A 27959-nucleotide genomic window follows, 5' to 3' on the forward strand; every position below is an offset into this window, starting at 1 on the left:
TTGCGTAGTTTTAAAGATTTAAGCATACATAGGGACAGACAGCGACAGCGACTTTGTTTTATACTATGTAGTGATTAGTAAATCACGGTATCTTACCACGTTTTATTCTCATTGATTTTCCGATATTTCTAATAGTAGTAACAAACGAAGACGTGTGAGGGTAGACGCATATGTCTGGCCGTAAAAGATTTATTTTCCATCTACCCGCTGCTCTTCAGTTTACCCGTGATCACGGTTGAAACACTGCCGAAATATCGGGAACTCAATCAAAATAAAACGCTTATAAACATGTTAAGTAAATGTCCTGGATACCTACGCCACATCTTTCACTTCCTAAGGACTACTATCCGTCATACTCGTGAACGAGTGCTGCTTGTAGGGACTGGTCTGCTCTTATCACTACGACTGATTTAATCTTATTGTATATTTATATTTGACCCAAATAAATTAACGCTGGTTGGTAGTTTGTATTCACACGTTTCGACTTGTAAATGTAAACTTACAATGATTATTTCAAAGAGCAACACACAAGGTTCTTGCTCGTTCTTCTTGAGATGAGACAGCTTCCAAACGAGCGGTAGATAAAAAAAATTGTTATGACTATTCAAAAGTGCTTAAATTAAGTTTATTACTTTTTATTCTACGGCATAATATAGTAATTACTATAGCAATATATAGTATAGTAATTAAATGCTGGAAATGCTGGAACAATTTACCACCCCCGATTCAAAATACTATTCAGTCAGTTTCGTCTTTTAAACATCATTTTAAAAAATATTTACTCAAAGTACTAAAATTTTAAACGTGGCAGATAAATACAGTAGTTATATATACATACTAGCTGTCCAGGCAAACGTTGTTTTGCGTTAAAATAAAAAAAATATATAGGGATGGACTACCCCTAACATTTAGGAGGATGAAAAATAGATGTTGGCCGATTCTCAGACCTACTCAATACGCTCACAAAATGTCATGAGAATCGGTCAAGCCGTTTCGGAGGAGTATGGGAACGAAAACTGTGACACGAGAATTTTATATATAAGACTAGCTGTCCCGGCTACGTTGTTTTGCCTTAAAATAAAAAAAAAAAAATTAGGGGTGGACTACCCCTAACATTTAGGAGGATGAAAAATAGATGTTGGCTGATTCTCAGACCTACTCAATACGCTCACAAAATGTCATGAGAATCGGTCATGCCGTTTCGGAGGAGTATGAGAACGGAAACTGTGACACGAGAATTTTATATATAAGATATATTGATTAAATAAATAAATATATTCAAACTATATTATATTACACAGAAGTCTTTCTATCAACACTTTTTTATCCTTATATATTTTTCTTCCATTGATTACACATATATATAATTCATCCTAACTCACTCTTAATTTTATATATTTAAAAGTCATGCTAAGGAATGCTATTTCTTTTTTTCTAGTGGCTCCACTGAAAATCAGCGCTGTAGTGACACGCTGCGGCACCAGCTGAGTGCCTTTTCAGCAGCGAATTATTTTTTTTATAAGATAAGATAAGATAAGCATTATATAACTGTGTTACATCATATATGGAAACGACCAGTTTATCCATTTCGGACGTACAATACAAGACCGAAGAGCTGGCAGCTACCTTGGACAAAGAATTAGTCTAGCTATTCAAAGAGGGAACGCTGCCAGTATCTTCGGAACGTTGCCTAAAGGGACCCCTTTTAATAATATATTTTAGTCATCATATTTTTTTTTTTTTTTAAGCTTTTTATTTTAGTTCTTAGTTGTACAATTAGGTTATATGAAATTAGAATATACAATTACATCAAATAACCAAATTACTATCTACAACACAACTTAGATCAAACAATTTGTCACTCACCTACACCAAGGTAATATTTATCTAAGTTGTAAAAGCACTTACACAATAACCATTGTTTTAAGGTTCTTTTAAATTGTCCAGCATCCAGTGATTTGATGCAATCAGGCAAATGATTAAATATATTTATTCTACTTATGTAGGTACGTACAACCATATGTAGAAATAATATAAGATGAATTATTGTAATTGTTCTAAGTGTGTATGTATGTATGTATATATGTATATGAGTGTGTGTGTGCATATGTGTATGTACATATATATTATATATGTGTAAAGTGTACAATTGTCAAATGTGTATATGTAATAATGGTTGACAATAAATGTTTTTCTTTCTTTCTGTCTTTCTAACTTTTACTATACATATAACTAGAAGATCTCACAGTACAGATGTCATATTTATATTGCGATCTTAAATTACTCTTTATTTCAGTCCCTTTACAAAAAAAATTAAATTTTCTTTTTTACTCTGTACTCTATTTTATGCTGAATAAATGATTATTATTATTATTACGTTAATATTATTTACCATTAGATATTCCTTCATGGCAAAACACTATAGTGTATACAATAAACCTCCTCTTGTTTAGAATTAATGAGTGAGAGGGCAGTATAGACTGTATAAAGGCCTTTGGTTTTCAACCCTTTTGCGTACAAAGATGCGATTATATTTATATATTCACTTAACTTCCCTTCGTTTTTCCATATACAAATCATGTATCCCAGCTTTGAAGTAATAATTGCTCTCTAGTCGCGCAAACGTGTATGAAAATATCATTATTAAAATTCCTATATCCAATTCCCTTTTTATATCATACTTTATTATTCACTAGTTTTGCCCGTGACTTCGTCCGCGTGGAATTTAACTTTATTTTTCTAAAACAAAAGAATTTTTCTAAAATAAAAATTGCCTATGTTACTCCTTATTACATCAGATACCTGCCAATAAAAGTCTCGTAAAAATCGGTCCAGTCATTTCAGAGATTAGCCGGAACAAACAGACAGACAGACACAAATTGTTAAAATTGTTATTTTGGTGTAAGTACCGTATTTATGTTCATATGCATGTCGTAAAAAATGGTTATTTTAATATTACAAACAGATACTATAATTTTATTTATATGTATAGATATAGAATAGCTGCTTCCCCAGGCTATGCTGTGTATAAAGAAGAATATGAAGCGACGTGTTATGAACTGTCACAATTAAACATATTGTTAGTAAATTAACTTTAGTGAACAAAATACAAAAGGTAAAAAGTGCACGTGGTGGACTTAACATCCTACCTGCGCATTTATGTACATCAATCATGAATGGTGCAGAGAAAGCTTGATTAGTACAAATTTATTAGCCAAATGTAAACAATATTACTGAAAGAGCTCCCGAAACTGAAAGCAATTAATCAGCTCAATACAACGCAGGTGATTGCTAACAGCTCCGTTCGATTAGCATAGAGCCTATTCTACGCTTTCGTTGCACACCTGCTACATACAACACATTAATATTAAATGCCAAACGTACAGGGTCCAAATTCGCATGGCCGGGCTGCAATTGTCAGGAGTTAGTTTACGCCACAGCAACGGTGGGCTATTTTGGCCGATTCCGTTTAAAGCATCAAAGCCCAATTGGGTTTTACATTCGACACGGTACAGCGTTCGTCCAATCGAATTCCAGCTTCTGATAAAAGATTGAATGACGAACTCCGGAGTGTAAAAATACCGCAAATTCCCGGGTTCCCCAAACTCATCAAGTAAGAGTATCAGCCTTTCACGGGGGAGCGGGATAAAACCGTTATGGATTATAATTAAAATGTCAAGTTCGGCAAGACGGAAGAGTTGCGAATTAATTCGAATTCGTCTGTTTGTTGTAATTAACCAAAGTGATTCTTCATAATGAAAAGTAACAAGATTTGCATAGAAAATTGAGAAGGCCCGAGTTCCGATAAGCAAGGCTAATAGAAAGACAACAGAGCAACAATAATATTTTACGTCTCGCCTCGGATACCCGATCGCGTCTGAAAATGATTTAAGTTTCAAACTCGATTGTGTCGGATGATCACTCCCGATAACGACCGTAACACGTTTCGTGGTAGGAGACGATAGCTTCTGTAGACGAGCCTTAAACTAGCGGCCAAACTGACCGTGAAATCGAAAGCTATAGATACCGCCGATTCTTGTTCACCTGACCGTCGAAAAAGAATCCGTTCGCCAAATTGAAGTTTAAATTGAAATTGCTTTTGACGACGAAGCCGTAACGTTTGGTACACATCGAGAATTTATAGGAATGTGTCGTGAATTTACGAGAAGTGCCTCATTTGTCGATTTATTGGATGATGATCGAAAGAGGACAATTCAATTAATGAGTAGCATGTCCATGAGCAATTGCGCGATATCGGCGGAGAGGTTCGTTAGGGAAAACAACTCGTCGACGACGATAGGATAAACAATGACGGAAATGCGATTAAGATAAAAAATAGACGCTCCGCTTCCCCTGTGGTTCTATGGCAGCCGTGACGTTCGGCGTGCGAGTGATCGAGCACCGCATATTACTTTTCTGCAAACATGTCGTGCAAACTGTAGCGTTTTCCCATAAGGGGCTTGAATAAAAAACGAGATACTCGTGAGTATTTCGGAACACTTCTAATGTTTACACGGAGAATTCACTTAATGATACAACGAACAATATTCACTTTGTCAAGTCAACTGATAAAAAAGCGAGAACTATCGGACCCGGCGATTCATTTTCGAGATAATTCAGCATCGAATATTTATGGCAGGCTTTTATTGAAACAGAAAATAACTCGGAAAAGTCGGAACGGAAACAAACGAAGAATGCGATTTGTTGAAGAAAGAATATTTTTCAATTCACTGAAGATAAGGGAGGTGTCCTTTCGATTTATTATCTACAGTGCTGGGTTGTAAATACAGTTTATTCGAAGTAGCTAGCGAATTATGTACAATAAAGCAAGTATGGCGAGGCGGAGCACGCCAATATTGTAATGTGCCGCGCACTCCGCTTCCGTAAGTGATTAGTTTCACTACGAGATATGAGATTCTATATTTGCACTCATGTACTCCGAGCCAATTGCGTCATAATATTATTTTAACACTTCAACACTCGTCCTTACGTTTTATGACTAATGCAATCGAACTATCATTAAAATTAAATTTTTCAGCATCAGAGAATGAGATGAGAATCTAAATGGATAAACACGATATTCCAATTGTTCAGTATCGAATCGTAGAATTGTTATTTTGTAGATGGGAGCAGGTGAAAGCGATCCAGATAATGTTCTTTGTAGAGTGAAATTACAAATACATACGACAGAATTGTAGTAATGTTTCTAATACAATAGTTTGTAGCCAATTCGAATTTCGAATTGAGAAATTTATAGTGTTATTTCATTATGTCAGCGTTTATAATGTACTAGCTACTCCCCCTGGCTTCGCATACTTGTACACCCATGTATTAGATATATAAACCTTTCTCTAAAATCACTCTATCTATTAAAACAAAACGCTTCAAAATTCGTTGCGTAATTTTAAAGATTTAAGCATACACAGGGACAGACAGCAACAGCGACTTTATTTTATACTATGTAATGATCTATATGTATGAATACACATATTTTGTGTTTTTATTTTAAGGCTTTTGAAGCTCATTACAATTTCATTAGTGAAAGAGGTGAGGACCTCGTTTTCTAAGGTACCTACATAACTACTAGGCTAGACGACTTTGTTTAATGTTCTTGCTGAATAAATAATGCAGTAAAAGAGAGCTCGTGTCGATCATGACATTTAATGGAGCTGAAAGTCTCACCTTCAGTGTGAAGAGCGACGAATGAAGGCAATTAGCATTTGCATGACATTTGGACAGAAGGTCAAGTTTTTTTTAGAAAGTCAATAACTGTACTTGAAGCCACTTAGAATAGGAATACTTACACAATAACGAGTTGTGGCTATCGATTTAATTATTTCGTTTTAACGAAAATGCATTCTCCCGAATTTATATTTAACATGAATACGTATTTTTCACGGCAATAGGGGCTTCGTCGGGATACCTTGGAGTTTTTAGTGAGTAGGAGTCTCACAGTACCCGCTTGCCTCCCCCGGGGCGGACGGGTCTCCATGAGGGATTTTCTCCAAGTAAAAAAAAAAGGCCGCCAGTGGAGAATGACAAGGCGAGCATGAGGTCAGGTCAGTTAGCCCATTGTGACAAAGGTTGACCTCCACGCAGTTCTCTCTGGATACCATCATGATAAATTCCTGGTGAATTTGTCACGTTGCACTAACTGACCTGACCTCGTGCTCATCTTATCATCCCCCACCAGCGTAAACCGTTAGCGCACCATCTAAGCATGTACAAGCTCATATGACTTTGAATAAGAGCTGAGTTTTTGTCAGTTGTTCGAAGCTTGAAAGTACTCTGAACAGATCATCATCTCTGCCCGGAAGACGTCCACTGCTGAACAAAGGCCTCCTCCAAGGATTTCCACGACGATCGGTCCTGCACTGCTCGCATCCAATGCCTTCCAGCGATCTTGACCAGATCGTCCACCTTGAGGCCTTCCCACGCTGAACAGACAGTCCAGTGAAATTTTAAATTAAACATGACGTGACAGTTTTGGCGCAATATAAATATTTTTGTGGCTAAACTACAGCAGATAATGAAAAAATTAAGAGTACCTGCTTCGATAGATAAATTCCTGCCTGACGGATACGACTTTAGTCTGAGGGCACCTCCAGGGGTTCAAACCTCGGCTCAGGGCATCGTAATATCGATCCCCATTTGAATTACACGGGGGATCGATAGGAGGGGGTGTAGTAGGTACGATTCTACGTATTCAAATTAGAGATTCGAGTCAACTCGAGTTGCGCATAATTCGAGTTAACTCGAGTTGAATTCTGCCGACTCGAGTTGGAAGAATTTAACTGGTAAATGAAAGAATCACGTGAAAGAGCAAGAGCATGATTCTGTCATCGAACCGACAATGACATGAAATTTTCCGATCATTTCATATCATACAATTTTCACTCGTCACAAATATTTCAGAATTGATTTGAGGTTACTATCATTTTTTTTCGCTTATTCGTCCAATTATGTTATCAATAAAATGATCATGCATTCTATAAGTCCTTCCGCGGCTTTAAAGTGCCATCTCTACTCGCCCCCTATAGTTTGGTGAAGCTTTCAAGTCTAGCTGCGCCCAAAAACATTAGAACTTTTCGAAATAATAAAAAAATAACTTTTTATTCCAGGTAACTCGAGTCAACTCGAGTTAACTCGAGTTACCTGAATTTCTAATCGAGTTGACTCGAGTCATGTTTATTACGAGTTAGCACATCTCTAATTCAAATGTTTAGTTTATTGTTTATTTACGGACTTTGTATACGGAGGGGTTCGAGAGCTCTATAATATATTTTATTGTTATATTTACTCCTAGCTTTTACATTATTTGTATTGGAAATGTATTAAATATGTATGAGCGTTAAGGTACATTACTCTTGGATTACATTTAAACATATATTTAAAGTTTATTTTAGTACTAATAGATCTATACATATAAATAAAATTGGAGTGTCTGTTTGTAATAGTGTAATAACCGTTTACTACATTAATTTTAATATAAATTGGGCCAACTGAAAGTGTATTTATATAGAAACTAGCTATTCGCCCCGGCTTTACACGGGTGTACATCTATTTTATATATATAAACCTTCCTCCTTAATCACTCTATGTATTAAGAAAACCGCTTCAAAATCCGTTGCGTAGTTTTAAAGATTTAAGCATATATAGGGACGTACACACACACATCCCGTTGTAGCTCTATCATGCATAAACGAAATATCTCCTTTCGAATGTTTACACTCTTTCCTGATGAGATAAAAACCATCGCTCCTAAGAATATCCTTCAATTCTCGTCCCTGACGGGTCTAGGTAGCGAACTTTGAAAAGGGCGAGCACAATAGATCTATGCAGGTCGCAATGCTACAGGTCAAAAAATATATAATTCTGTAGAGCAACGAGGACAGCAATCCAGTTCGTAAACTTTCAATCTGTCCTTCCTAAAATAGTAATACAGGAGTAGATTTATTTCAAAATCTAAACTACAGGAATAATATTCCAATATGTAACCTTTCTATTACATATAATAGAATGTATATGATCTTTTATATATTGCTCTTTAGTATGTACATCATCTACTTCTTTTTTTTGGACTACTCTAATGCTGTTGGCCGCAGCTGGCCTTTACAGCTTCACCGGACGATAGGGCGCTAGTGCAGATGGCACTCCAAACGACGGAAGGACTTATGGAGCGGCTGAAGGCCAACTCCCGCCTGAGGGCACCGCTATGGGTTCGAACCTCGGTTCAGGCCGTCGTAATTTCGATCCCCGTTTGTTTTGCCCGCGGCTTTGCTCGCGTTATTTATCCTCTTAGGGGTGGAATTTATCAAAATCAATTCTTAGAGGATGCCTACGTCATAGTAGCTTTATGCATGCAAAGTCTCAGCCCGATCGGTTTAAAATTGACAAAGTTTCATACAAACATTCATCCCCTATTTTATCCCTTTGGGGGTAGAATTAATCAAAATCCTTTCTTAGCAGATGCCTACGTCATAACGTCTACCTGCATGCCAAATTTCAGCCCGATCCGTCCAGTGGTTTGGGCTGTGCGTTGATAGATCACTACGTCAGTCACCTTTGAGTTATATATATATATATTTAGATAAACAAACAAATAAATAAATAAATACAGTTACAACACTCAACACTCGTATAGCACTGTAACAAAACACCCAAACAGTCATTCATCAGGCGAGTTAACGAACCAGAGTCAGCTATAATGCCGAACCATAAGTCTATGGTGCGAGCCGGCGTGTATCCTTGCGCAGTAACAGCAGCCGGCTAGTGTAGAGTCAAACGGCACCAAAGCAAACAATTAAGATCGTGCATTGCTGAACCATTTACGTTATCTATTAGTTTTAGAATAGAATATATTCGGGAACAGAGACGGTTTATAGGGAATTACGTATTATCTATACTTTATACATATAAATAAAATTGGAGTGACTGTTTGTAATATTGAAATAACCGTTTTTTACTACATGCATATGAATATTGTATGGACAAATTACCGGCATCAGTGTGTAGTATATATTATATGGAGATGTATAGCTTCCACACTCATTCATTCAATCATTCATTTAATTCATTTTTTTTATGTGTTCAGTTTAATTCGTTGATTTCCTATTTTGTTATTTTGTTTTAGCGCAAGCCAATACTACATAATTTGTGTTAATTAAGTGAAACCTATAGTGGCTTTAATATTACAACATACATTAATGTAAATTGAATTGTAACGCTGTTGGTTTCTAATAAATAAATAAATAAAAAAAAAATATATATAAATACGGTACATACATCAAAAAAATATTTTTTACAATTTCTGTCTGTCTGTCAGTCCGTTTGTTCCTGCTCATCTCTAAAATGGCTGGACCGATTTTCCCAGTACCAGTTCTCAATTGGATATATATTCCGAACTGGATGGTACGGCAAAAAATAAAATAAAATAATAATGTAAAAACTTGGCGTTCATAAGCGGCTAAAATGTCCTACATGAATAAATGATTTTTTAATTTGAATTTGAATAGAATATAATAGAATAGAAAATCATTTATTCAAATAAACTTACATTGAAGCACTTTTGAATAGTCATAACATTTTTTTTTTTAATCTACCGCTCATTCGGAATGCTGTCTCATCACAAGAAGAACAAGCAAGAAACTTGTGTGTTGCTCTTTTAAATAATTTATTCTTACTTACAATTTAAGTTTAAGTGTGTGAATACAAACAACCGATTAGCACTAATTCAATGAAATAATAAAATAGAAAAAAAAACATTCCATATACAACAACTGGTTAAACAAGTAATAAGAGAAAATAAGTCATAGTGATTAGAGCAGACCAGTCCACACAAGCAGCACCCGTTCACGAGTATGACGGATGAGCCAGCCACCACTGCGCTCGACCATATTTTAGGGAGCCCAATGACCCGGCCCACCACGCCGCCACAAGTCTGGACATTTTAGTGAGCATGACTACTCAAAACACCAGACCACGTCATAGCTACTCACAATTGAATTTGAATATGTCTACGGACTCGAGGAAATCCATCAAAATATACACCGTCCAGGGGTAATTTAAGTATTTTAATACATGGTTTTTGTGGCGTTGACAAGAATTGCTCTGATAAACAACATGATTGTCATGATTGTGACGTAATTTTTAAAATGGTCACCCGCAGATGTTGCCATTATATCAATCGTGACCATTCTTTGACTTAAAACAGGACATTGGTTTTATTCTATTCGTTCTTTCTAGTATATGTAATTGGTTTGTATTTATTAGTTATAATTTTATTTTAATTATTATTATTAATATTTTAAATAGTGCCCTCTCTCTCTCCCCTTTTTATATAATAATAATAAGTTAATAATCTTAATAAGTTGCTATCTCCTCTCCTTAAAAGGGGAGATGAGAATTTTTGTTTTGTTAACGTTTAAAAAATAATAATCTCAGGACAATTCACACAGCGTCATCTAGACCCAAGTTAAGTTAGCCAAAGCTTGTGTTATGGGTACTAGATAACTGATACAAATACATAGATACATTTTATATATATATACTTTTTTCCCCGTTTTGGTGCCACTGAAAACCAGCTATATATTCACATAGGACGTACAATAAAGCGAAGTGGAGCCATTTCAGTGCCTACATGCATGTAAAAAATGACTATTTTATGTTTATTTTTAATTATCTACATGGTAAATTAAGTTTAATTCTATGTACATTATATTTAAACATTTTTTTACGTTTGTATATTTTTTATATTGTAACATTGTTGAAAAGCACTGAATAAATATTGTTTCTTTCTTACTTTCTTTCTTTCTTTCAAGACAGACAATGAAAAAAACAATTACTTAAAGTTATTTATCGAGAAATAGTTAGCTTAAAAGTTAATTATTATCGGATGAACAGATTGCTTTAATATAGCTAGTGAAGCTTTTAGGCTATTGTTTTTTCTTCGGACTACTCTAATGCTGTTGGCCGTAGCTGGCCTTTACAGCTTCACCGGACGTTATGGGGCGAGTGCAGATGGCACTCCAAACCCGCGGCAGGACTTATGGAGCGGCTGAAGGCCAACTCCTGTCCGACGGATACGACTTTAGTCTGAGGGCACCACTAGGGGTTCGAACATCGGCTCAGGCCGTCGTAATTTCGATCCCCGTTTGAATTGGACGGGGGATCGATCGGAGGGGCTTTTAAGCTAGACCACAGATAATATTATATAGTAAGACTGAAAGTCTTGGCACGTTTTTTATAGGTACCTACCCCTTCCCATCGATTCCCCTTTCAATTCAAATGCACGGCTGTTTAACCGATTGTACAGGTAACGTGTGTAGTGTGTTTCAGTATGGAATATATGTGGATATAGAATAAATACAATTGATTATAATGTTGTGTGTAAATGTACAGTGTGGATGTTGATATATAGAATATATAAATACAATAAATAAGTGTATGTATGCCAAACAGGGATCGAAATTGTCCACGGCCTGAGCCGAGGTTCGAACCCCTAGCGGTGCCCTCAGACTAAAGTCGTATCCGTCAGGCGGGAGTTGGTCTTCAGCCGCTCCTTAAGTCCTTCCTTTGGTTTGGAGTGCCATCTGCACTCGCCCCCTATCGTCCGGTGAAGCTGTAAAGGCCAGCTGCAGCCAACAGCATTAGGGTAGTCCGAATATAAAAGGTCACTATTATTCACTTTCATTATCAATAATAATTAACATCACTGGCTCGCTCGATTGAATTGATTGATATTGAAATTTTCGCAGTTTCCGAAAATGGGACAATTTTTGCGTCTTTGAGTTTATTTTGGGGACACCGGGACTCGTAATTATAAAAAGGGACAGTCCCGTTTAAAACGGGACGTCTGGTCACGTTGCCTTTATATCAGGCGTGTTATTAACACGTATCCGTGGAACGCAAACGTAATAACAGGCTAGTCGTGTGAACGCTGACATTGTTTTGTTTCAAGGCCTTTTGAAAATATTCCACCCCGATGGTCTAACGGTTTAGTAGACTGCTTTATTTTTGATGGTCGCGGGTTTGATTCCTCGTATGGTACGTTTTGTGTTCATGATGAGATATATTTCTATTTTTTTTCGGACAACTCTAATGCTGATGGTCCAGCTTACCAGATTTTTACTTTTTTTCTTTGTCGTTTTTAGATAACTAACCGTTAATAACCGCATTTTATAGGTAGCTAACCATATATTTGGTTAAATAACGGTAGCTAACGAATTTTTTACAACTATAAACACCATATACTATCATAACACAACTATATTACCATAGCCTATAAATACCTGAAACAGCATAAGGGCCGGCAACGCGCACGTAATATCCTTGGAGTTTCAGGCGTCCATAGGCTATGGTAAATGTTTACCATTAGATGGGCCGTATGCTTGTTTGCCAACATAGTATAAAAAAACTGTTCACCATCTGCTAGAAATGTACCATATCAGGTTGACCACTACACCGATACCCCTTGAAAATTATGGTAATTAATTCATGGTGAATTTACCACGATCGGCTAACCTGACTCGACCTGACCTCATCCTATCATCCTCCACTGATAAGGCAACTAATGTATGCTCCATTCCATTATCATCCATAAGAACTGTTCACCATCATCAGGCCGTATACTTGTTGGCCACCATCATCATCTGCTTCTTCTCCCATTTATTTAGGGTCGGCGTAATATGTTTTTCTCTTCCATTAATCTCTGCTCGCAGTCATCTTTCACACAGTCCATCCATCTCTTTTTCGGTCTTCCTCTACCCTTATAACCATCCACATTCATATGTAACACTTGTTGGCCACCATCGTAGTATAAAATTACTAAATTTAAAGCAACTTACCAACAACAGTGAGGTTATATCTGAAGCTGGTGGTCTGGGTGTTTCTGAAGTCGACCCTGCAACGGTAGACGCCTTCATCACGACGCTTCACGTCGCGGACCAGGAGTGCGGCGGGAGGGGGGGAGGTGGCGAAGTGTGCTCGCGGACCAAACACCTCAGGGGCGGACCAGTGGCGCGCTTCGGAGAGGTGTTTACCGCGGACGTCGAAGCTGGAAAGAAGAAAGAAAGGAATTAAAAAAAACTCTTTAAACCTTTACATAGTAATAAAATTAAGTCATTTCCGCTGTCTGCTCGTTTAGATCGAATAAATTAAAAGTGTTCTTTACATAGTGTAAAGTAGTTTCTTCTGTCTGTTCGCTTAGCTCTCTTAAAGTACGTAATTTTTTAATTCAGATAATTTTTTAAATAGATAGAGTAATTCAATAGATAGGTTTATATGTATAATACATGTACGCCCGAAGTCAGGGCGGGAAGATAGTTTATAATAACATAATGAAAATATATACATATACTACAACTACTACGACTATTTTTAAATTTCGTGCTTGCATTTTGAAATTCAAATTCAAATTCAAAAATCATTTATTCATGTAGGACATTTTAGCCGCTTATGAACGTCAAATTTTTACATTATAATTTTATTTTTTCCCTACCGTCCAGTTCGGTATATAGATCCAATTGAGAAGAACTGGCAAAAAACTCAATTGAATTACTTTTTCTTTAAAGCCAGTTTATTTACAATTTTTATATAGGTGTCTATGTCTACATATTACATTAAATGAAAATTCAGTACATGAACAACTATTGCCATGCACACTTGTCATTCAAGTAATTGTTTAGTGAGTAATAGGCTTTGCTCAGTAAATATGATTTAACAGATGTTTTGAATTTATTTAAGGGTAATTCCAACATATCCTTTGGTATCTTATTGTAAATTTTTATACCTATTCCCATAAAAGACCTATTAACTTTTTCTAAACAATACTTGGGGACAGCAAGTTTGTCTTTAAACTTAACTTTGAAATTTAAAATTATTTGCTGGCTATATTCCAAATTTAAAAATCATTAATAGTTTCTAGAATATATATGCTTAGTGCATCTTACGTGTAACCTTAAGAGTAAATATATATATATTTGTATTTGGAACCCTAAAAACCATACTGTTCGATTAGCCTTAAAAGCGTATTGGCATACTCCCAAAATCGATAACCGAAACAAAAAGCACGGCCCACAAACAATGCAGCGGAATAAAAATATTTGTCAGTGGCAGCGAGCGGCGCAGCGCGGCCGGGACCGCACACCTCACCGACCATGTATCGCCCGTGCGGTTTTAAGCGTCACTCACATGCTCGGCGTAACACTATACGACAAGAACAAAAATATACCACGACCATGTATCGTACGTTCAAAAGTTTACAAGTGCGGTTTAAGCGTCAGTCACATGCTCGTCATATACAATATACTAGTCAGCTTCGAACAGACGTAATGTAAAAGAAATAAATTTAACAAACATAATTTAGGCAATTTTTAAAGTATATTATAGGAATTTATGAATTTGTAGACCAATGAGTAATATTTGTCTTTAGAGTAGTTTAGATGTAATATAAAAATAAAGTATGTTCATACTAATGTATGTAATTAATTTAGAAGCTATGACGGAGCTAACATGCTTAATATTTCCAGTCTAAGACTCTAAATAAAAAAAGAGAAAAAATATATTTTTGAATAACATACAACATAATATATTCGTTGATAACGTATCTGGCTGACTTAACCGAAACAAAAAACTTGCCCTACATACTATGCGGCGGAATAAAAATATTTGTCAGTCACACCTCACCGACCATGTATCGCCCGTGCGGTTTTAAGCGTCACTCACATGCTCGGTGTAACACTATTCGACAAGAACAAAAATATACCATGACCGTGTATCGCACGTTCAAAAGTTTACAAGTGCGGTTTAAGAGTCAGTCTGATGCTCTTCATATACAATATACTAGTCAGCTTCGAACAGACGTAATGTAAAAGAAATAAATTTAACAAACATAATTTAGGCAATTTTTAAAGTATATTATAGGAATTTATGAATTTGTAGACAAAAGGTTCAATGAGTAATATTTGTCTTTAGAGTAGTTTAGATGTAATATAAAAATAAAGTATGTTCATACTAATGTATGTAATTAATTTAGAAGCTATGACGAGCTAACATGCTTAATATTGCCAGTCTAAGACTCTAAATAAAAAAAGAGAAAAAAATATTTTTAAATAACATACAACATAATATATTCGTTGATAACGTAGCTGGCTGACCTAACCGAAACAAAAAACATGCACCACATATAATGCAGCGGAATAAAAATATTTGTCAGTGGCAGCGAGCGGCGCAGCGCGGCCGGGACCGCACACCTCACCGACCATGTATCGCCCGTGCGGTTTTAAGCGTCAGTCACATGCTCGGTGTAGCACTACATATACGACAAGAACAAAAATATACCACGACCATGTATCGCACGTTCAAAAGTTTACAAGTGCGATTTTAAGCATCACTCACATGCTTGGCGTAACACTATACGACAAGAACAAAAATATACCACGACCATGTATCGTACGTTCAAAAGTCTACAAGTGCGGTTTTAAGCGTCAGTAACATGTTCGTCGTAACAGTATTCGACAAGACAAAAAATATAATACAGCGAGCATGTATCGCCCGATCAAAAGTTTACAAGTACAGTGTTAAGCGTCAGTCACATGCTTATCGCACCAGTATTTGATAAGACCAAACATATCCTAGTCAAATTGAAGAACAGGTGCAGTATTTTTGCTAAAAGATCTAAATTGAAACATATTTATTAAAGGATTTTTTAAAAATATATTATGCGAAACTGAAATCTCCTTTTAAATACATAAGATAGTTACCTAAGTTGAAAATATTCTGTATAATATAAGTGATTTAAAATATTTGTTTGTATTCTTTGTATAATTGTTTGTATTGATAAGTTTTATAATCTGAATATATTCACAGTACTATAAGTCCCTAATTTAATTTAAAAATGTATTTTTCTAATCATGTATAAGACCAGTTGAAAATAATAAGAGCTGTGTTTCTTGTCAGTTTTACTTAGTTCGAAAGTACTCCGAACTGGCAATAGATTTGAAATATCATAAGAGTATGTAAGAGACCTACATGAATAAAAATATTTTGATTGATCGACATTATATTCATTAATTTATTTACATTATACTTTGTCCCCGACAAAATAATAAAATCGGACGGCTCGGAACTGCCAAACCCTCGAATCGTGCCGTGTGACTGCCGCTTAAAACCATATACGTATTGCGTACAGAACTTCGAAACTTCGTTACCTATCCAATGTTCAAATGTTGGTGATATTTCACATGATATGAACGTGTAACTGTCACACTCATGTGGAGCGATACCGCTGACGACTGGTGAACGTTTGTATAGGAAAACTTGAACGCCGGAAGTGTATTGATGGCTTTATATTGATACATGTATTGTGCGGGCGTCGAAATGGAAACTGCAAGCCGAACTGTGAGGCGTTGTTATAGTGGACACGGCACAATTGAAATAGTCTTTATGGAGGTCATATATCACGTTGAACTAGTGTCCTACACTGTATCGTTGCATATAGATATCTTGATACCTTGACGAATCAAGATCTGCTTCTTCCTTATTCCATTCGTTTGGGGCGTAATATGTCTTTCTCTTCCATTCATCTCTGTTTACAGTCATATTGTTATTTACTCCCTTTCTTGCTATATCATCTCTTACACAGTGTCTATTTCTATTTCTACAGTCTTTTTCGGCCTTCCTCTATCCTTATAACCCACAGTTATTCACATTCATAGGTACCTATTACTTTCTTTGAAATATTTTCACTTCTACGCACTACAGCATACCTTGAGAACATGTCCTGGCTAAGTCGAGCCACCTGTGTTATGAGCACTAGACAACTGATATAACTGTGTAGGTATTTTTTTAAATACATACTTAACGTATATAGAAATCATCCAGACCATCAAACTATCATACTCTTTAATACAAATTTTGTACCGTCCGAGGAAACGAACTCGCGACCATCTGAGATAAAGCACGAAGCCGCTAGACTACCGAGACCGTAACTTTTTGGAAAGGCATAAAAATATTAAAATCTTCATGCATAACAAGACTGATCAATACAATTTTAAGTATGGTAATTAAGAATGTATTTTAATTATACCAGAGAATCTTGATTCTTTTTTATAAAATAGGGTAGTAAAAACGTCACAACTACTAATTCGTTGTTTGTTTCTCAAACCGGTCGCATTTATCCACCGTGAGGGATACCAAACGTCGGGCATCCGTTCCGCCGTTCTTCACAATGTAAGGCCTCTGCCCGTCGACATTAGAATAAACAAGGGTTGTATTAAGTGCCAGTCCCGGCCATTAATCATACAAAACCTCACATGCTCCATGATTTTAATGTAGGTAATCACTTGGGTGGAAAATTCAAAAGCCACAGTAAAAATAAAAAGAACGTCGAAATACAGAAGCGCATTCATAAAGGAGATTAAGTGAGGAACATTGTTGAGGCACTGGATTTTTGCTTATCACTGGCTGGACTTGTTGACACTTATTTTTATGCATATAAGCCTTTGAATAATGATTCAGCTGACTCTGTTTTAGTGTTGGAACGGATGCTGGAAACAAGATATGGTCGGAATGAACAAAGTCGCCTCGGATCATGTTAGCTCTTTTATTATAAAAATGAGACCGCCTGCAGTGAGTTTAAATTTTTATTATCTCAACAAAAGTAATATTTCACAGCTAGAATATGGAGATTACGTATATGTAAATAGTTACAGTTTATTGCCTGTAATTATGAATACAGCTAACGTTGAAAGCATTTATGCTACCGTTAGAATTAGTTGTTCAAGCGCTGATTTTGTGACATGCTTGGTTGGGTTTTAACGCGAATAATTAAACGGTAAATATGTAAAATATTTACCGTTTAATACCGTGTATTATAATATCCAAATTTTAGCTGGAATCAGCTTAAAGTTGTCTAATAAATAAGTTTAAAGGAAGGTCAATAATATCCTTCAAACATTTATTGTAACGAGCTACGGAATGAGCTATGCTTGGAGTTTCTCTGAGGGATCAAATCTGAAACGAGGTAATTAGCTAGGTCACCGACATAGCTCTTCGAATTTAAAAGTTGAAGTGGCAGTGGACTGGTCATATCTGTCGCAGAACCGATGCTCGCTGGAGTAGACGTGTTTTAGATTGGAGACCTTGAATCGTCAAACTTAGCGTAGGACGATCTGCAGTAATAACTGGATGAGAAGGGCTGAGGATAGTGTCTACTGGCGTGTCTTGGGTGAGGCTAATGTCCAACAGAGGGCTGATGGTGATGATGATAATGATGATGATACACATTTATTGATTGCATTTGGTGTGGTACAGCGGTTTTTCTTTTCTTTAATCAATTTATTGATGGTAGTTGAGCAAATTGCTGATAACTTCTGGAACTGACATCTTTATTTCTGCAATTAGCTCGTTCGAAAGTGCTCTTGATTCTACATTTACGATTGATTTACTTCAATGGCGGTTTGCTAACCATAAGTGGGGTCGCAACGATTCCGTTGCGACTACGCAGTGAAGACGCAGCGACATTAGCGCGGCGGAACAGTGATGGAGAGTCCGCACGTGACTGCCCTCGCACGCTTTTTATGATACCTCTCAAGTTACTAGCGATTGGTTCAATTTAATCCATACTTATAATTGGAGTGTATGTTTGTAATATTGAAATAACCGTTATTTCCTATATGCATATGAATATACATACGGTACATACACCAAAATAACATTTTTTTCAATTTTTGTCTGTCTATCTGTCTGATTGTTTGTTCCGGCTAATCTCTGAAATGCCTGAACGGATTTTGACGGGACTTTTATTGGCAGGAAGCTGATGTAATAAGATATTATTATAATATACAATTATACATACGCGTCCGCCTGTCACTTGTCCTCGCTGTCATATTTTTTACCGGATCCGTGTTGTTTTTATTTGTGCCGGAGGCCGGGCCCGGGGCCGGGGCTCATCGCGTATTCCGGACGAGTGCGCCGCCCCACTAGTCGCCGTCACTCGCAAAACGATCCAGTGCGTAGCCCCGTGTGTCAATTTGCAGAATTTGCCTCTTTCCTGCCCCACCGACCGCTGCACTGCCGCTAAACGACCGCCCATGAACTGCACTAAACATTTACACTGTTTATGTTTACAGTCTTTTTAGGGATGGACAAATCTCTTGCTTTCTTTACTTTCACAAATTCTTTAGAATTTGCCTCTTTCCTGTACAATAAACGCTGTACTGCCGCTAATCTACCGTCCATGGACTGCACTAAACATTTTCACTGTTTGTTTTCAGTCTTTTTAAAGATGGGCAAATCTATTGCTTTCTTTATTTTCACAAATTCTTTAGAATTTGCCTCTTTCCTGTCCAACGAACGCTGCACTCCCGCTCCAATGACCGCCCATGGACTGCACTAAACATTTTCATTGATGGTGTTGTCAGCCTTTTTAGGTATGGACAAATCTCTTGCTTTCTTTACTTTCACAAATTCTTTAGAATTTGCCTCTTTCCTGTCCACCGACCGCTGCACTCCCGCTCCAATGACCGCCCATGGAGTGCACTAAACATTTGTGTTTTCAGTTTTATTAGGGATAAACAAATCTCTTGCTAATCTTTATTTTCACAAATTCTTTAGAATTTGCCTCTTTCCTGTCCACCGACCGCTGCATTCCGCTAAACGTTTCTTGCCCATGGACTTTTGTTAATAAACATTTTCATTGATGGTGTTGTCCCTTTTTTTATGGACAAATCTCTTATCTTTAATTTACAAATTCTTTAGAATTTATTTGGTCATGATTAATCAATCTACACTCCGCTCCAATATCTATATCCATGGACTGCACTAAACATTTTCATTGATGGTGTTGTCAGCCTTTTTAGGTATGGACAAATCTCTTGCTTTCTTTACTTTCACAAATTCTTTAGAATTTGCCTCTTTCAAGCTAGACAAAGTCAGCTGCTTGAATGACAGAATGGAAACTGCACTAAACATTTGTGTTTTCAGTTTGATCTAAAATCTGGATAAAAAATCTTTGCTAATAATTTCCTTCTATCTGATTTCATCAGATCCGAAGTTAATTTATTTCACTTTCCAGCTATCTTACTCATATTATAAACACGATGGTTTCTGAGTATGGATGGATAAATTTTCCCTTGCATTTATGGTAGTTTCATCTTAAACTATCCCATATGAACGGATCTTTTGATGAAATTAATCAATCTAATATATCTATATACATCAGAATATAGGACACGTAGACTATAGTTTAATTTTTTTTAAATCATATGTAAATTGGGTGAAATATAATGATAAATATGAAACAGACGAAATAGCGCGGGTCAGCTAATATAGAACAGAACATTTTGGCAGACATTTCTTATTCGTTCCCTGTACTAACGCAAAACTTTGTAAACATATATAGATGATCACGCAAAGCAACGCATCGAAATACACCGCTAAGTGATTTGTTTAACACAGTGACATAGTGAAGGATTGTTAGTAATGTGAACTGAACGTGTCAGGTGGTCAATCTGACATGGTACGCGGTTCCCCATGGAAAGCATCGTGATAAATTCATGGTAAATTTACCACGATGGGCTAACTGACCTGACCTCATGCTCATCCTACCATCCACCACTGATGTCCCACCAGCGTAAACGGTTAGCGCAGGTGCACAATTCTAATCCATAGGGCACAGTGACGAGAAAACCTCACCGCTCAATGGCGTATCAAACCCATAAACAATACGCGGGCGTCACGTGTCGCGCATCAAAAAGGGAAACCGTTTTCCGGCCGCGAGACCGCGTCATATCCAGGGCCGTCTTTCTAGAGGCCCTGGGCGTATTAAGATAACGGGGCCCCTATGATCATAGTAATAAACTATTTAGTTAGAATAGACAAAGTAATTTTTGTACATGACTCTACAGATTTATATGATGCCCTACCTTCAAAACATACCAGGCAAAAACAATTTTAAAAAGTCATTTTGTAATGAGGGGTTCTAGTCCTTGCTACTGGACATTTATAAAAAATATAATAAAAATAAATGAATTGACTATAGTCGATAAGTATTTATTAAGACTGATTTTCAGGCAAGAGTAGAGTAGCTATTGGTTATCGTTTGATAATAGAAATTGGAAAATACCCTTAAATAAATTCAAAACATCTGTTAAATCATATTTACTGAGCAAAGCCTATTACTCACTAAACGATTAATTGAATTCGCAATAGTTGTTCATGCATGGGATTTTCAATTAATGTCAGACATAGATACCTAAATAAATATATGTACATTGTAAATAAAATGGTTTTTAAAAAAAAGTAATTCAATTGAGTTTCTTGCCAGTTCTTCTCAATTGGATCTATATACGGAAATGGACGGTAGGAAAAAAATATAATATAAAAAATTTGACGTTCATAAGCGGCTAAAATGTCGCACATGAATAAATGATTTTTTAATTTGAATAGAGTAGGAACTAGTCTAGACTAGGGGGCCCCAATCCATCGCAGGGCCCCTTGTGCCCAGTGGGGAAAATGGGCCTGTTTCTATCGACGGAAATGGGCGCCTTGTTTACGAGTGCCGCCTCATTTTTTTCTGTCATCACTTGGACTTTTGACGACCGATAACACTGAATCGTCCGCGGCGGGGACGCATTGGGAATTTGTATAAAAACAAGTTGCCGACAGAGTTCCGTGACGCGAATTTGTTGATACGCAGACTTTTTGTTCTCCGCGCGTTCGCGGTTTTTTGCAATGTTTTCCATACAAATACAATATTCGACTGAATAAAGAAGGAGATGTGGGGAATATATGAATTTCTGTACTATTCTATAATTCATTTCTGATGAAATTTTTGTACCATTACGTAAAGATAGTAGTCAAAATGTATGGTTGGAATTTGAATTTTGATGGTAGAAAGGTTGTCTGTACTTTTTAAAGCACATTCACAATAATTAAAAGTATTAAATAATTGAGTATTTTTCATATCTGTAAGTAATAAAGGTATTCACACTTAGAGATATAAAAATAAATTACATCATCAGACCTACAGCAGATACTCACAAAATTTCATAAGTATCAGCCGACCTACCATCGCACCGCTCGCCATTGATAAGGAATTCATCTCTACACGCTGAAACCTAAGTGGTCTCGGACAGTGCGGTTTCAGAGGAGCTTCCTCCCGCGTACACTTACGTTGTGGAATGAACTTTCTGCCGAGGTTATCCCACGAGACTACAGCGTGGGGTTTTTCAAGGGTATATTAAGGTTTCTTAAGGGTCGACAACGCGCATGTGCTACCCCTGGATAGCCAAGGTCATCGTGTTTTAGAGGAATCTTCGTACAATTGCAGAGAAACGAGAATTTTATATATTAGATACAATGAATGACGACTAACTGTTGAGATTAATTGCAAAAGCAGATGACTTTACACCACTTCCTTCACGATCACAAAGTATAGTGGCGTGTGTTTGTATAGGATAGTGTAATAGCCCCTTACTACATTAGTTTGTATATACCAGAGATTCCCAAACATTTTGAGTCGTAGACCCCTTACCATATTTTTCGGTTTTGGGTAGACCCCCCATTCTTACCTTCTATTAATTTTATTTGTAAGTTTCGTTCTTTTTGTAAGTTTGCTGTTAAAACCATAAAGTAAAAACAACAAGATGACAACTGTCGTAGACCCCTTGCAGTATATCTCTGGTATACCCCAGTGGTCTACCACTGGGGTATACCAGAGGTTCCCAAACATTTGACGACCTCGGTGGTCTAGCGGTCTAGCACACCGTATTGAGTAGGTCTGAGAATCGGCCAACATCTATTTTTCATTCCCCACGATCAATGTTAGTGGCGTAGTGTTTGTTTTTTTTTTTTATTTTAAGGCAAAACAACGTTTGCCAGGACAGCTAGTATTGAAATAAAAATGAGACAAAAAAAATATATATTTTGTATTTCGATCTATCATTATTAAACTCGTTTTCAGTACTTACAGATAAAACCTATCACCAAATCTATCACTTTATCACTCTAACAGGTTTAGTGTCAGATTGATGACTTCGGTGGTACGTTCTTTGCTTTACGTCCGATGGTCGCGGGTTCGATTCCTCGCACGGCACAAACATTTTTATTCATGAGTATGATTGTTTGTATCGGTCTGGGTGTTTTCTATGTATGATATGTATGTATTTACGAAAAAAAATATATCTATGTACTTGTATCAGTTATCTAGTACCCATAACACAAGCTTTAGCTAGCTTAACTTGGGACTAGATGGCGTTGTGTGAATTGTCCTGAGACTATTATTATTATTATTTTATGTAGTAGACCCCTTGCCATATTTTTCGGTTTTGGGTAGACCCCCCTTACCTGGTAGTGATTTTTTGTAAATTTGTAACTGTAGTAAGGTTTAGTGTTAAAAACATAAAGTAACAACAAGATGACCGCAGTCGTGACCCCTTGTAGTTTGTCATAGACCCCTGGGGGTCGATATAGACCTTTGGGAATCACTGGTCTATACGTACCTAGTACACAATACGAAATTGTATTCATAGAATCGCATAAACACACGTCGATGCTCCATCCCGAACTACAGCTTCATTATTCACGATGTGGTTTTGCGTCGTGTTCTTCATTTTCGTATTTATTTATCAAAGACTAGCTGTGCCATGCGGTTTCACCTGGCATCCAATTTAAACGAAACAGCGGTCATGTTCGGTGGTATGTATACTGTATGTCTTTTGAAACAAATCGTCTTCTCCAACTGCTACATTGCATTTCACGGCACTATTATGTAATTTTTAGTTAATAAATCATTACATAGTATAAAACAAAGTCGCTGTCGCTGTCTGTCCGTCCCTATGTATGCTTAAATCTTTAAAACTACGTAACGGATTTTGTTTTTTTTAATAGATAGAGTGATTCAAGAGGAACTTTTGTATATATAATACATGTACATCCATGCGAAGTCGGGGCGAGTAGCTAGTAAATAATAAATAAATAATCTCAGAACAATTCACACAGCGCCATCTAGTCCCAAGTTAAGTTTAAGCTTGTGTTATGGGTACTAGATAACTGATACAAATACATAGTTCTTTTTTTGTAAATACATACATAATATAAATAGAAATTACCCAGACCAATACAAACAATCATACTCATGAATACAAATGTTTGTACCGTGCGCGGAATCGAACCCTCGACCATCGGAAGTAAGGCGGTGTGCTAAACCGCTGGACCACCGAGGCCTCCAGTTAGCATTTCTTATTTCGACGCCAGGATTAGTACATTCAAGAGCCCTAAAAATCATCATCATTTCAGCCCGGAAGACATCCACTGCTGACCAAAATTATAAGGGGGAGCCCCATATAATGGTCTACACCAGAGGCTCCCAAACTTTGTTGTGTCGTAGACCCCTTGCCATATTGGGTAGACCCCCCCATTCTTACTTGTAAATTTTGTAAATTTCGTTCTTTTTGTAAGTTTAGTGTTAAAAACTCTAAGTAAAAACAACAAGATAAACGTTGTCGTACCCCTTGCAGTTTATCATAAACCCCTGGGGGTCGATATAGACCACTTTGGGAATCACTGGTCTACACGAACTTACTACGAATCAATACTCTAATCGACTAATGGTAAGGAATAAAAACAATATATGCATCATGACTAGGATCCTAATTGGTCAAATTAAAAAAAAACATATGGGAAGCTTAGGCCCGTGCTTAATAAAGATTTGCAGATTTTGCCAATTGGAAGAGGAAACACCACTGCACATCCTATGTAATTGTAGCCCACTTATGTATAAACGAAATCTGCTTTCGAAGGGACACCTTATATATTGATATCCTTCAATTATTGCCCTGCAGGTTGCAGTGATACAGGTCTATATGGAAGGTACAGTCTCTATCCTGAGGAGATAAAAACCATCGCTCTAAGGATATCCTTCAATTCTTGTCCTGCTGGTTGCAGTGATACAGGTCTATATGGAAGGTACACAATCTACCTTGAGGAGATAAAAACCATCGCTCTAAGGATATCCTTCAATTCTTGTCGTGCAGGTTGCAGTGATACAGGTCTATATGGAAGGTACACACTCTACCCTGAGGAGATAAAAACCATCGCTCTAAGGATATCCTTCAATTCTTGTCGTGCAGGTTGCAATGATACAGGTCTATATGGAAGGTACACACTATATCCTGAGGAGATAAAAACCAACGCTCTAAGTATATCCTTCAATTCTTGTCCCGCAATGTTTCAGGTCTCCTAAGAACCGAGTAATATCACAAATCCCCTTCTGGAAACCATCGTGATAAATTCTTGGCGAATTTGTCGTAATTGGCTAACTGACCTGACCTCATGCTCATCATCTTTCACTGGTTCCCCGCCAGCGTAAACCGTTAGCACAGACGGGTGCACCATTCTATTATCTATACTTCTCTACATATAAATAAAATTGGGGTGTCTGTTTGTAATATTGAAATAACCATTTTTTACTACAATACATATGAATATAAATACATACACCAAAATAACATTTTTTACAATTTTTGCCTGTCTGCCTGTTTGTTCCGGCTAATCTCAGAAATGGTTGGACCGATTTTAACGGCAATTCTTTTGGCAGGTAGCTGATGTAATAAGGAGTAACTTCGGCAACTTTTATATTAGAATAATTTCAAATTAAATTCCACACGGACGAAGTCGCAAATACATAAAAAAATTGCTCAAACCCCTTAAAAAATATTAACAACAATCCAGTTTCAGAGATTTAGCGCGTACAAACAAACAGATAAACCCTTCAGCTTTGTATATGAGTGTGTTAGGGGAGTGTGACATAGTTAGGGCGAAGGTATTGTAGTTGAATTGCAAATTTAAACATGACGGCGGCTCATCCGCCGCCCCCAGTCCCCCGCCCCCGCCCCCGCCCCCTGCAGCCCCCGCCCCAGTGTCGCGCGACCTTCCATACATCATATTGCTTCATTCCGGCCTATGTTTGCCTTCATTCAGATTGAACGAACGGAGCGTAGTAAATAGAAGCTACGCAGTCATTTTGTTTTACCATATAAAAAAAATTAGGTATATGGTACATGAAAACCAGCTGATAGATATTCTGGTGGCACTACACATCCTAAGTAGTTGCACACTCATGCATAAACGTAATATCTCCTTTGGAAAGTTTACACTCTTTACCGAGGAGATAAAAACGATCGCTCCTAAGAATATTCTTCAATTCTTGTCTCTGACGGGTCTAGGTAGTGAACTGAAAAATGGCGAGCACAATAGATCTATGTAGGTCGCAGTGCTACAGGTCCAAGCACCTGACAATAGCCCAAATTCCCCCAATAAAAAAAATCTACACAGATCCAAGCACCGTGGCCCAGATCTCCCCAATAAAAAAAACTGGTGGTAGATGGTAACCATCGTCTATATGTGATCCATGCTGATTGATCTGAATCGAACTGATCGAATTGTTAAATTCAAATTCAAAATATCTTTATTCATGTAGGTCTATTACAGACTCTTATGATATGTCAAATCTACCGTCAGTTCGGAATGATTTCGAGATGAGAAGAACTGACAAGAACTCAGCTCGTATTCTTTTAAAAAAAAATGTTGTACATTTTAACAATAATACACAGTCATTTAAATTTAGATTCGGGAGGAAAAGAATTACGACTATAATTGTATTGATTTTTATTAATAAGTTAAATATAATAAAAATATGTTAAAACTGACCTGCTCCTCAAAAAAATATATACAAAAAATCTAGTTGACCTCGCAAACTTTGTTTTGCCATATAAATTAAAATCGCTATTAAAAAATAGGGGTTGATGCTAGAAGGGTGAAAATTTAGGGTTGTATGTATTTTTTAGTACTAAGTAATAATAAAATGAAAATAGATTATTATGTCGAAAAAATTAAAAAAATATATTTAGGGGTGGATATCCCCAGGGGTATGAAAAATAGATAGTGGCCGATTTTCAGATCTACTGAATATGCATATAAAATTTCATAAAAATCGATCAAGCCGTTTGAGAGGAGCATGGTAACTAACATTGTGACACGAGAATTTTATATATGTATAAGATACTTTTATAAATAATGTCACTATATAATATTGTTTTTAATTTTTCTCAGGTAAAAAACTAAATTCCCGTATTTTTTGCCTATTCAAGCGTTTTCCCCTTATAAAAAAGGGTGGTAAAAATCTGGCAACTCTAGTTGTTAATTTGTTTTTTGATAAGGAGGAGTGGTTTTAATTGTAATTTGTGACCTCTTCTCAAGAAGCGTTTATTGCAACAACTTTATTTTTAAAAATTACATAGGGGTGGAGTATCCACCCTTTTTATTGGTGCTCATATATGTCGCGCGATGATCGGTGCTTCCCATTGGTCGAATTTGTGATAGAGATATAACTCGAGTTAACTCGAGTTGCGCATAATTCGAGTTAACTCGAGTTGAATTCTACCAACTCGAGTTGGAAGAATTCAACTGGTAAATGAATGAGTCAAGTGAAAGAGCGAGAGCATGAGTCTGTCATCGAACCGACAATGACATGAAATTTTCCGATCATTTCATATCATACAATTTTCACTCGTCACAAATATTTCAGTATTGATTTGAGGTTGTTATCATTTTTTCGCCTCGTCCGATTATGTTATCATTAAAATGATTATGCCTTCTATAAGTACTTCCGCAGCTTTAAAGTGCCATCTCTACTCGCCCCCTATAGTTCGGTGAAGCTTTCAAGGCTAGCTGCGCCCAAAAACATTAGAATTGTTCGAAATAATAAAAAAAAACTCTATTCCAGGTAACTCGAGTCAACTCGAGTTAACTCGAGTCATGTTTATTACAAGTTAGCACATCTCTAAATTGTGATGCCGTCATCGACGCAATGTTTAACGACCAGTGGTAGTTGAGGATGGTGTTTGTAGTACTGAGCATTATAATGCTCAGCAGAATTGCTACTACTGTTTTAACACTAG

At 36.8% G+C, this 27959-nt stretch overlaps 1 protein-coding gene across 1 annotated transcript in view; it reads right to left on the reverse strand.

Moving 5' to 3' along the window:
* The window catches only part of LOC131851627 (nephrin-like), a gene marked incomplete at its 3' end in the record, with an annotated part of 550959 nt that overhangs the window by 114002 nt on the left and 408998 nt on the right, over positions 1-27959 (reverse strand). Inside the window, exon 4 of the mRNA XM_059202146.1 lies at positions 12846-13054. Within this exon, the coding sequence (XP_059058129.1) occupies positions 12846-13054 (209 nt within the window). The remainder of the gene's footprint in view (positions 1-12845; positions 13055-27959) is intronic.

The sequence above is a fragment of the Achroia grisella genome, unplaced genomic scaffold (assembly GCF_030625045.1).
Source record: "Achroia grisella isolate CSIRO2021 unplaced genomic scaffold, CSIRO_AGI_Agris_v1 utg794, whole genome shotgun sequence".
In the NCBI taxonomy this organism is placed as follows: domain Eukaryota; kingdom Metazoa; phylum Arthropoda; class Insecta; order Lepidoptera; family Pyralidae; genus Achroia; species Achroia grisella.